Source organism: Otolemur garnettii, unplaced genomic scaffold (genome assembly GCF_000181295.1).
Source record: "Otolemur garnettii isolate 467f Iridium unplaced genomic scaffold, OtoGar3 scaffold00038, whole genome shotgun sequence".
NCBI lineage: Eukaryota > Metazoa > Chordata > Mammalia > Primates > Galagidae > Otolemur > Otolemur garnettii.
The window spans coordinates 14,582,077-14,591,758 of NW_003852433.1; the positions used below are offsets into that span (position 1 = coordinate 14,582,077).

At 45.8% G+C, this 9,682-nt stretch overlaps 1 protein-coding gene across 1 annotated transcript in view; it reads left to right on the forward strand.

Moving 5' to 3' along the window:
* Positions 1-4,443: 4,443 nt before the first annotated feature.
* IQCD (IQ motif containing D) overlaps positions 4,444-9,682 on the forward strand; it is a gene marked incomplete at its 3' end in the record, with an annotated part of 12,350 nt that continues 7,111 nt past the window's right edge. Inside the window, exons 1-2 of the mRNA XM_003790004.3 lie at positions 4,444-5,172; positions 9,403-9,636. Coding sequence (XP_003790052.3) covers positions 4,444-5,172; positions 9,403-9,636 — 963 coding nt within the window. The remainder of the gene's footprint in view (positions 5,173-9,402; positions 9,637-9,682) is intronic.

The following is a 9,682-nucleotide window of genomic DNA, read 5'->3' on the forward strand; positions in this document are numbered from 1 at the left end:
CAGGCTTAAGTGATTCTCTTGCCTCAGCCTCCTGAGTAGCTGGGACTACAGGTGCCTGCCACAATGCCCAGCTACTTTTTGGTTGTAGTTGTCATTGTTTGGCAGGCCCGGACCAGATTTGAACCCGTCAGCTCTGGTATATGTGGCTGGCACCTTAGCTGTTTGACCTACAGGTGCCACCTTTTTTTTTTTTTTCTTTTTCTCTGGAGTCTGGATCTTGCTCTATCACCCAGGCTGGAGTGCACTGGCATGATCATAGCTCACTGCAGCCTTGAATTCCTGGGCTCAAGTAATCCTCCTGCCTCAGCCTCCCAAGTAGCTAAGGCTACAGATGTGCAGCACCATGCCTGGAAAATTTAAAAATTTTCTTGTAGAGATGAGGTCCTGCTATGTTGCCTAGGCTGTTCTTGGCCTCAAACTATCCTCCTACCTTGGCCTCCCCTCCCAAAGTGCTAGGATTACAAATGTGAGCCCCCACACCCAGCTCGGTCTCCAGTTTTATTTTTTTTAACACCCTCTGACTTCTCCATGTACTGGCGATTCTGTATTAAAGGGCCGCAGCATTAGGAAGGTTGAGAAACACTACCATATACAAATTTGGATTTGTAGGATACTTGTAGGTATAGGGTGTTCTTCTCCTTTTTCTCTCGAGGAGAAAGGAAGATATAATTTAGTTCGAATCATCTTTTTTTCCTCAAAATGTCCTGAGAGTGAACGTAATAAAATATCCAACAAGCCTATTTGAATGAAGACAAGGTATAATTTGCATGATAAAGATATATTTCCATTTATAAAGTTCATCAGCAGAATTAATGACAAATAAAGGGAAGATCCAATTAAAGTTCCCCATCCATTAACAATCTCACTTCACTCTCAGGGCAGGAATTTTAAAAAGAGAGGCTCAAGTTGGAAATGATTTAAATATTAGGGTTGGTGGCATTAAAAAGGACATGAAATGATCATATTAGAATTCAAGGAAAAAAAGATTCTCTGGTGATTTTTGTCATCAGAGTCAGATGCATTTCCCCTCAATCCTAGTTCCACCGGCTTTTTCTTGTTCACCCAAATGAGCTGCCAAGAACTGATGGGCGCCATCATAATCAAAGAAAACAAGTTTGCCCTTTAAAGCAAAAGAGGTAATTTGGCTGAAAGCAAATTGGAAACATTTCATATAACATTGCATTTCCTGTCGCAATCTCAGAAGAATTCAGGCATTTTGATTTATGCCTGAGAGCTTTGGGGGACAATGGGGGTAGGTATGTTCATTAACCATTTTGTCCGCATTCATCCTGTGGCCATGGGGCAAAGATCCTTCATCCTCAGAGAGGCTAAAGATGCTCCATGGCTCTCCCTAAAACTTTATCTTCAGGAAAAGCCTCAAAGGAGCACATGACGTTGATTGGGGAGCAGGATATGGGTGTGAATCAAAGTGATATACGATACTGCTGTTCTCAGCCTCAGTCCTCAGCTCCCAAAGTTCTGATTTTGGATCCATTCTGACCACGCTTGTTCTTAGTTGCTTTAGGCGTTCCTTTGATCTCCTCCCCCTCCCCTTCTGTTCATTTACTCTTTGGTTTAGTGAATAAAAAGTATTTTTTGTGACTTCAAATATCACTTCCTTCTACATTGCATTTGTATCTCTATCCCCAAGGCCTCTCTGGAGGCCTTCTGATCTAGTCTGCTGTCTTCAGTATTTTATCAGCTAGGGTTCTTTAATTGCAAGCAACAGAAACTGACCCTGGCTAAGCAAAATGAACAAGGCCTCAGAAAGAACAATAGCTAAGGAAGTTCTGAGGATCTTAGTAGTGGGACCTTCAAGAATTCACTTGGAGCATAAATCACCTCCCACCATTCCTCATCCATGTCTCCCTCTTTTCTGGATTCACACTCCAAGGAGAGAGAAGGGCGGGGCTTTTTAATTGACATTCCCACCAAGAACCTTGGAAGGAAAACCAACAAAGAAAGTGTATCATGGGAAAGGTGAGACATCACTGTCTACTGCCCACTCCAGGGTGGCAGCTGGAACTCAATGAGTGGAAAACTGAGGCTCTTTGTCCTCCCCTCTGAACTTCTCCTGGTTTCCCTGGTTTCCCTGGTTTCCTAAAGGCCACACCATTCCCTTCCAGACACTCAAACTCAAACTTATCTTCCACTCATCAAGTCCTAGTGATCCTTTCTTCAATGCATGCCTCACATCTACAGACAGAATATGCAAATAAAAATGGTACAGGTAACCTTTAAGTGGTAACAACAGATCTTTTCCCAAGATGATGGTCAGTGTCTTTTTTTTTTTTTTCAGTACTGGGTATACAATAGTGATCAAAGTATTTAAAGCCTCTATTTTCATTGGAGCTTACTCCTCAGGAGAGAAAAAACAAAATAAATAAGTCCATATAGAGATGTCAGGTGGTGACACTTAACCTGGAAAATAAGTAAATAGGATAAAGGGGCTGGGGGAAAGAAGGATAAGGTGAGGGGTAGGGGTGGTGTGTTGAGTGGCCCAGCCATCAGAAATCACTAAAGTCCTGAACCTGAGATTTCAGGTTCCCTGGGTTAATACTATTAGTATTTATTGAACGTGTGCAGAATCCAGGCCCCATGCTAGAAGCTTCCCTTTAATCTTGAAGATTCCTGTTTTACAGCTAAAGACGGGGGCTGTGCAAACCTTGTACTCTTAGCCATTGTGCAATGGGAGGCAACACGAAGGATTGATTTCTGATTGCTGCTGTGGATTTTTCTGAAACAGTCTTTTATTCTTTTTATTTTCCTTTTCTCCAGCTTAGACGCTGATATGACTGCAGCAATCTTTTAAATAAGCCTTTTATTTTGTAATAATTATAGATTTACAGAAAAGTTGCAAAGATAATAGGGAGTTTCCATATGCCCTTCATTCAGCTCCCCCTAATGTTCGCATCTTATATAACATCGATATGTTTGTCAAAACTAAGAAATTTACACAACAGCAAAATGTGTCTTAAAAAAAAAATACTAAGAAGTTATAGGTGGTACATGCATTAATTAAACTTTGGACTTTATTTAGATCTCTCTGGATTCTTCCAATAATGTCCTTTTTTTCATTCCAGGGTCCAATCCAGGATACAACATTGCATTTAGTGGAATAGTTTTTAAATTATATTTTAAAGTCATTGTTTACTCCCACTCCCCTCCCCCCATTTCTAAAATCAATACTTAAATTTGGGAGGTTGAAGTGAGATAATCACTTGAGGTCAAAAGTTGAAGGCCAGCCTGGGCAACATAGCAAGACTCCATCTCTACAAAAATGAAAATATTACTGGGGGGCTGGGTGCTCATGCCTATAATCCTAGCACTCCCGGAGGGTGAGGTAGGAGGATCACTTGTGGTCACGAGTTTGAGACCAGTCTGTACTAAAACTGGAAAAATTAGCCAAGTGTTGTGGCAGGTGCCTAGCTACTTAGGAGGCTGAGGAAAGAGATCACTTGAATCCAGCCAGGGCACTCTAGCCTGGGCAACAGAATGAGACTCTATCTCAAAAGATAAAAAATTACTCAGGTGTATTGGTCCCAGCTATACTATCACTTAAACCCAGGAGTTGGAGGTAGCTGTGAGTTATGATTGTGCCACTATATGCTAGCCTGGGTGACAGAATGAAATTCTATCTCATAATACAATACAAAATAAATACTTAAAAATCAGTGAAAACATGCTAAGCCTAATCCTATTCGCTTTTAGCTCCATGGTTTGTTCTGTTCCTGTCCTGCTCTGGGATTTAGGCTGTGGGGCCTTGAGCAATGTGGCCTCCCTTGTCAGTTGGTTTCTTGCTGGTTTTGGCCAATGGGGGGTACAGGTGTGGGGATAGGGGGTGAGAGGAAGGGAGAAAACAGGTATTTCTCTATCCACACTCCCCTTCCCTGCCCTGTCGTTGGGCTGCATTTCTGGCAGTGGCTCTAGCTCATCTGGGATGACTAGATCCGTAATGACTATGCTTGGAGCCTGGGCCCCAAGCTCACCACCTCCTCCATATGTAGTGGCTTAGTGTTATTGAGAACTGCTGATGGCTTTACCTCCCCCTGGTTGGCCTCTCAACTCTTCCATTACCGGGGTAATGGGTTTCCTTTATTTAAATCCTTAGAATGGTATCTGTTTTCTCAGGCCACAGTGCTTAAGAATCGCCTCCATATGTGGTTCCCCTACTGTCGTGGTCCTAACACCCTCCCAACGCCAAAAACTTCTCATTTAAAGGTTCTGTGTGTAAGCAGCCGGGCATCTAAGATGAACTCTCCATGTCAACAGTTGTGGCTGCTGTGGCCACACTAACCACACCTACGCCTATGTCACTATAGCTCTACTAACACCTACTCCTTCCTTTTTCAGGGTTGCTGAGACAATAAAAGGTGATCCCCAGATAGTCTACCGAAGTCCCAATCTCGAGGGCCTACAGAGGCAAAGAAGGCTGCCCACAAAATGGCTTTGGACATTCTTGCCGTGGCCCCTTTCTACCAAAGCCCCGCCATAAACAAAATGGGGTTAAAGACAGGCCTGTTCAAAAAGCCAGAAGACCTGCTAAAACCCTTGGTCCCCTGTAAGACCAAACTCACCACCATTGAGGCCAAGAGGATCATGTCCGTCCTGGAGGAGGCCATCTACAAGGTGGAGTTGGTGACACTGCTGTCATATGTTGCCTCCAACCCAGAGGATATGGAGAAGGTTCTGGGGGAGGACATCCTGAGGGCAATGAGAGAGCATGAGGACTTCTGCCAGGACCTTTTGGAAAATGTCAGATACATAAAGGAGAAAGAAAGGAAGGTGCAGGAGGAGGAAGATATGGAGGAGGAAGCGTGGATCAGAAGCCGTCTGCTCTCCATAGACCTGCAGAAATCCAGCCTCCTGCCACTTATGCAAAAGATCAAGGATTCCACCAAGAACATCCTGCGACTCCTTCTTGCTAACCCCCAGGCTGCCAGATTTCTGCAGATGCAGGCACTGGGCAGAAGCACAGAAGCCAAGAAGTTTATTGAAAGCCTGATGGAACTCCAGTGTTTCCTGTTTGAGAAGTTACTCACTAGCCCCATGGAAGCAAGGGAGAGGGCCCAGTTCATACAGGATATCAACAGACGAGACCAGAGGAACCAAGAAGTCATCACTGCTCTTGAAAATGATTTGGCATCAAGAATGAAGAACAGGGATGCAGAGGTATTATTCCATGGTACCAGTCAAGTTATGCAAGGAGCCACACCAAGTAACCCAAATCTTCCTGTGGTTGGGTTTTTCCTGTGATTTAAATAGCTTATAAAAATTCATTGAGGTGATGCTTGTGGCTCAGTGAGTAGGGCGCCAGCACCAAATACTGAGGGTGGTGGGTTTGAACCCAGCCCCGGCCAAACTGCAACAACAACAACAACAACAACAACAACAAAATACCAGGCATTGTGGCAGGAGCCTGTAGACCCAGCTACTCAGGAGGCTGAGACAAGAGAATAGCCTAAGCCCAGGAGCTGGAGGTTGCTGTGAGCTGTGACGCCACCATGGCACTCTACCCAGGGCAGCAAAGTGAGACTCTGTCTCTTAAAAAAAAAAATTTCATTTGAGCACTTACTAGGTGCCAGGTCTTGTATAAGCCCATGTGGTCCCAGCCTCGGGGAGTTCACGGTAATGAAGGTCAGTATTAAAGAACTCATTTTGTCGGCTCGGTGCTTGTGGCTCAGCGGCTAGGGCACTGGCCACATACTCCAGAGCTAGCAGGTTTGAATCCAGCCTGAGCCTGCCAAACAACAATGACAACTACAACCAAAAAATAGCCAGGCATTGTGGCGGGCACCATAATCCCAGCTACTTGGGAAGCTGAGACAAGAGAATCACTTAAACCCAAGAGTTGGAGGTTGCTGTGAGCTGTGACGTCACTGCACTCTACTGAGGGTGACAGTGAGACTCTGTCTCAAAAAAAAAAAAAAGAATTCATTTTGTCACAGTTTTGAGAAGTACAATGATAGGTAGTACAAGGTGCTGTAAGAGAGTGTTATAGGAGAACTGAACTTGGAACAAAAAGGCAGGGATATTGAAGCCAAGACATGAAGAATGTGAGAGAGTGAGCCAAGCAGTGAAAGTGAGGAAGAACCTTCCAAGACAGGGGTCAGCAAACTTTTTCTACAAAGGGCCGGATAGTAAACACATTAGATTTTGTGGGCCAGATGTTGCAATTACTTTTCTCAATTCTGCTATCATAGTGTGAAAGCAGCCATAAATAGTATGTAAATGGACTTTGTTCCAATAAAACTTTATTTACAAACATAGGTGGCTTTCTAGATTTGGCCTGTGGGCCTTAGTTTGCTGACCCCTGTTCCAGGTGGAGAGGAGTATGTGCCCAGGTCTTGAGATGGGAATGAGCCTGGCTAGATCAGAAACCCAAAGAATGCCAGTGAGCTGGAGGGAAGGGACAAGAAAGCCCTGGAATGAAGGGACTGGAAACAGAGACAGACCTCAGAGGGCCTTTGATCCATAATCTAGGAATTTGGTCATTGTCCTGAGAGCAAGGGGCAGGGGCAAGCACAAGTAAGCTCTAGAAGAAGGTGGGGTGTGTGTGTGTGTGTGTGTTTTGAGACAGATCTTGCTCTATCACCCAGGATAGAATACATCATCAGAGCTCACTTCAGCCTTGAACACCCCACACCTAGGGTGTTAAGGGATCCTCTTGCCTCAGCCCCTCCAGCAGCTGGGACTATAGGCATGTACCACCATGCCTGGCTTAGGAGAATTTTTTTTTTTTTTAGAGACAGAGTCTTTATTGCTCTCAGTAGAGTGCTGTGGCATCACAACTCACAGCAACCTCCAACTTAGGGCTTAAGCGATTCTCTTGCCTTAGCCTTCCAAGTAGCTGGGACTACAGGCGCCTGCCACAATGCCTGGCTATTTTTTTTGTTGCAGTTTGGCCAGGGCCAGGTTCAAACCTGCCACTCTCATTATATGGGGCTGGCACCCTACCCACTGAGCCACAGGTGCCGCCCTAGGAGAATTTTTAAGAAAGGAAATGATAGCATGATCCCAAACCACCATTATGGACATATACTATGTATAATGCGTCAACATGCATTTTTTTTTCCCTCCAAAGCTTTATGAAATTCCTGTGTGGTGGTATGTGAGTATAGATTGAGCTGCTGTAATAGAGATACCCAAACTGTCAGGGGCCTGGATTCTTCCATATGACTTCTTTGCTGTCCCATACATGGGACTTCTAACTGTAAGCTAAGATGGCTCTCCAGGTTTCTCCACATGTCAGAGGGGAGGAGTGGGCTTGGTCCTCCCTTTTAAGGACACACTTGGAAATAGCACATGGTGCTTCCATGCACACCTCTTAGCCATACCCAGCAACTAGAGATGCTATGGAAAGTAGTCTGTTATTGGGGTCACATTCCCAGCTTAACGTTCTACTCCATAGCCTCTCTGAACAGAGCAGATATGGGGACAGACAGCCGTTGTAGGCTTTTCTGTTTTTATCTACCATTACTGATGGGAGAGCCAAGGCCCTACGAGGCTATCTGCTGCCCCATGCACTTGGTCAGGCAGTTCTCACCAAATTTTTCCTTTAAGGCATTCATCAGATTTTGTTGACAAATGTTTGTGTGTGATTTGTGTGATCTTGTAGAAGTCTGGCTCTCCTTCAAGAAAACAGGGATCTTGTCTCTTTTGGTCTGCCACTGTGTCCCCAGTGAGCCTGGCCTCAAAGAGGCTCATATAGTATGCTTGCTGAGTGGACAGGTGACAGGCTGCTAGGTGCTTAGGCAATGGGGACACTGCCTAGTCATCTAGGGATAGCTGGAGAGCCTCAAGTGGCATTGCTGGTCCCATTTGGGTGGTGGAACCAGCTTGGGGCTTTCAACTTGGACTGCTTGGGAGTCAAGTTCCATTTTTTCCAAGTGGGCAAATTTTTTCATGTCATTGAACCTTAGCATAAAATGACAGTGAGACACCAATCAGGCATGTTGTGAGGATTTTATAAGGAAAGCTCTGACTGCCAGAAATACTGCCGGATCTAAAACCTAACACCTAGTGCAGGAAGCCTTGCCTGCAGGATAGGTTTGCCCCAAATGCACAACTCCCTTCCTGCTTGCTGGGAGTGAGTTTCAGATTCCCTGTGGTCCTGCCACTAGCTGACCTCCGCTGACCCTAGCCCAGGGATGTAGCAAGAACAGTCACAGCACTTGTATTCAGATGGAGACCCTAGTATTGGGGGGAAGACTTTAGAATACAGCTTATTTACAAAACAGTCCCACTATCCACCCCTATTCCTATTCTAGAATTGACCCATAGTAAAGGCTAAGCCAGGGATGGGACCTTAAGGGAGGGCCCAGTGACAATCTCAGCAGTGTGTGCATGTTAGTGCTTCCTGTCCCATCTCTGCCAACAGGGCCCTCCCTTGCTGAGTCCCCCAGGGGAGCATCACTGTCCCAGATCTCATGTGTGGCCTTGCTCTGGTGGCTTGTGCCTATCACTCATGTAGGGAAATATTATAAGAAGGTTGTGAGGCGGATGTGGTGGCTCACCCCTGTAATCCTTGCACTAAGGAAGGCCAAGGCAGGTGGATTGCCTGAGTTCACAGGTTCAGGACCAGCCTGAGCCAGAGCATGACCTCATCTCTAAAAGTAGACAGGTGTTATGGCAGGCGCCTGTAGTTCCAGCTACTCAGGAGGCTGAGGCAAGAGGATCACTTGAGCCCAAGAGTTTGAGGTGGTTGCTATGAGCTCTGACACCACGGCACTCTACCAAGGGTGGCAAAGTGAGACTCTGTCTCCAAAAAAAAAAAAAAGAGAGAGAGAGAGGAGGTTGTGACTGGGCACAGTGGCTCGCACCTGTAATCCTAGCACTCTGGGAGGCCAAGACAGACAAATTGCTTGAGCCCAGGAGTTCCAGACCAGCCTGAGCAAGAGATCTTATCTCTACTAAAAATAGAATAAACATTAGCCGGACGTGGTAGTACATGCCTGTGGTCCCAGCTACTTGGGAGGCTGAGGCAAGAAGATTGCTTAAGCCCAAGAGTTTGAGGTTGCTGTGAGCTATGATGATGCCATGGCACTCTACCAGGACAAAAGAGTGAGACTGTCTCAAAAAAAACCCAAAAAAACAAAAAAACAAAAAGAAAAAATGAAGGTTGTAGCCAAGAACACAGGCTCTGAACCAGACAGACCTGGCTTCAGATGTTGTTTTAGCTCTGCAGCCCTAGACAATTGACTCCACCTCCTGAGCCTGTTTCCTAATTGGTAATATGTAATTTCACTGTCCCCAGGGCCTGTCCTGGGGTTGGGGGTAAGAAGAGTCAGCAAGATAGTAATGCAAGTGGTATGCCCAGCCATGGGAAGGATGCAGTAGTGGCTGCCGCTCCTGGGATGATCAGTGTAGGTGTTAATGGAGCCCTTTCTCTTCCTGGTCCAGCTGAAGAAGGAGAATTTTGTGATCCAAGAGCTGAAAAACCACCTGCATCAGGTGCTCAAGTTCTCAGAGAACAGCGTCCTCCGAACCAAACAAGAGGCTGAAAAGCAGCAGAAGGCGGACTTCAAGGCCTCACAAGCCAGGATTGCCAAGATCCAGAAGGAGATCCTGATGTTGCGGTCACAGTTCCACAACCTGGTCACGGAGAATCGGGAGGTGGAACAGGCGCTGAGGAAGGTGCCCTGGGGAGCATGGAGGATGGGACAGTAGGGCCCCCCCCCCC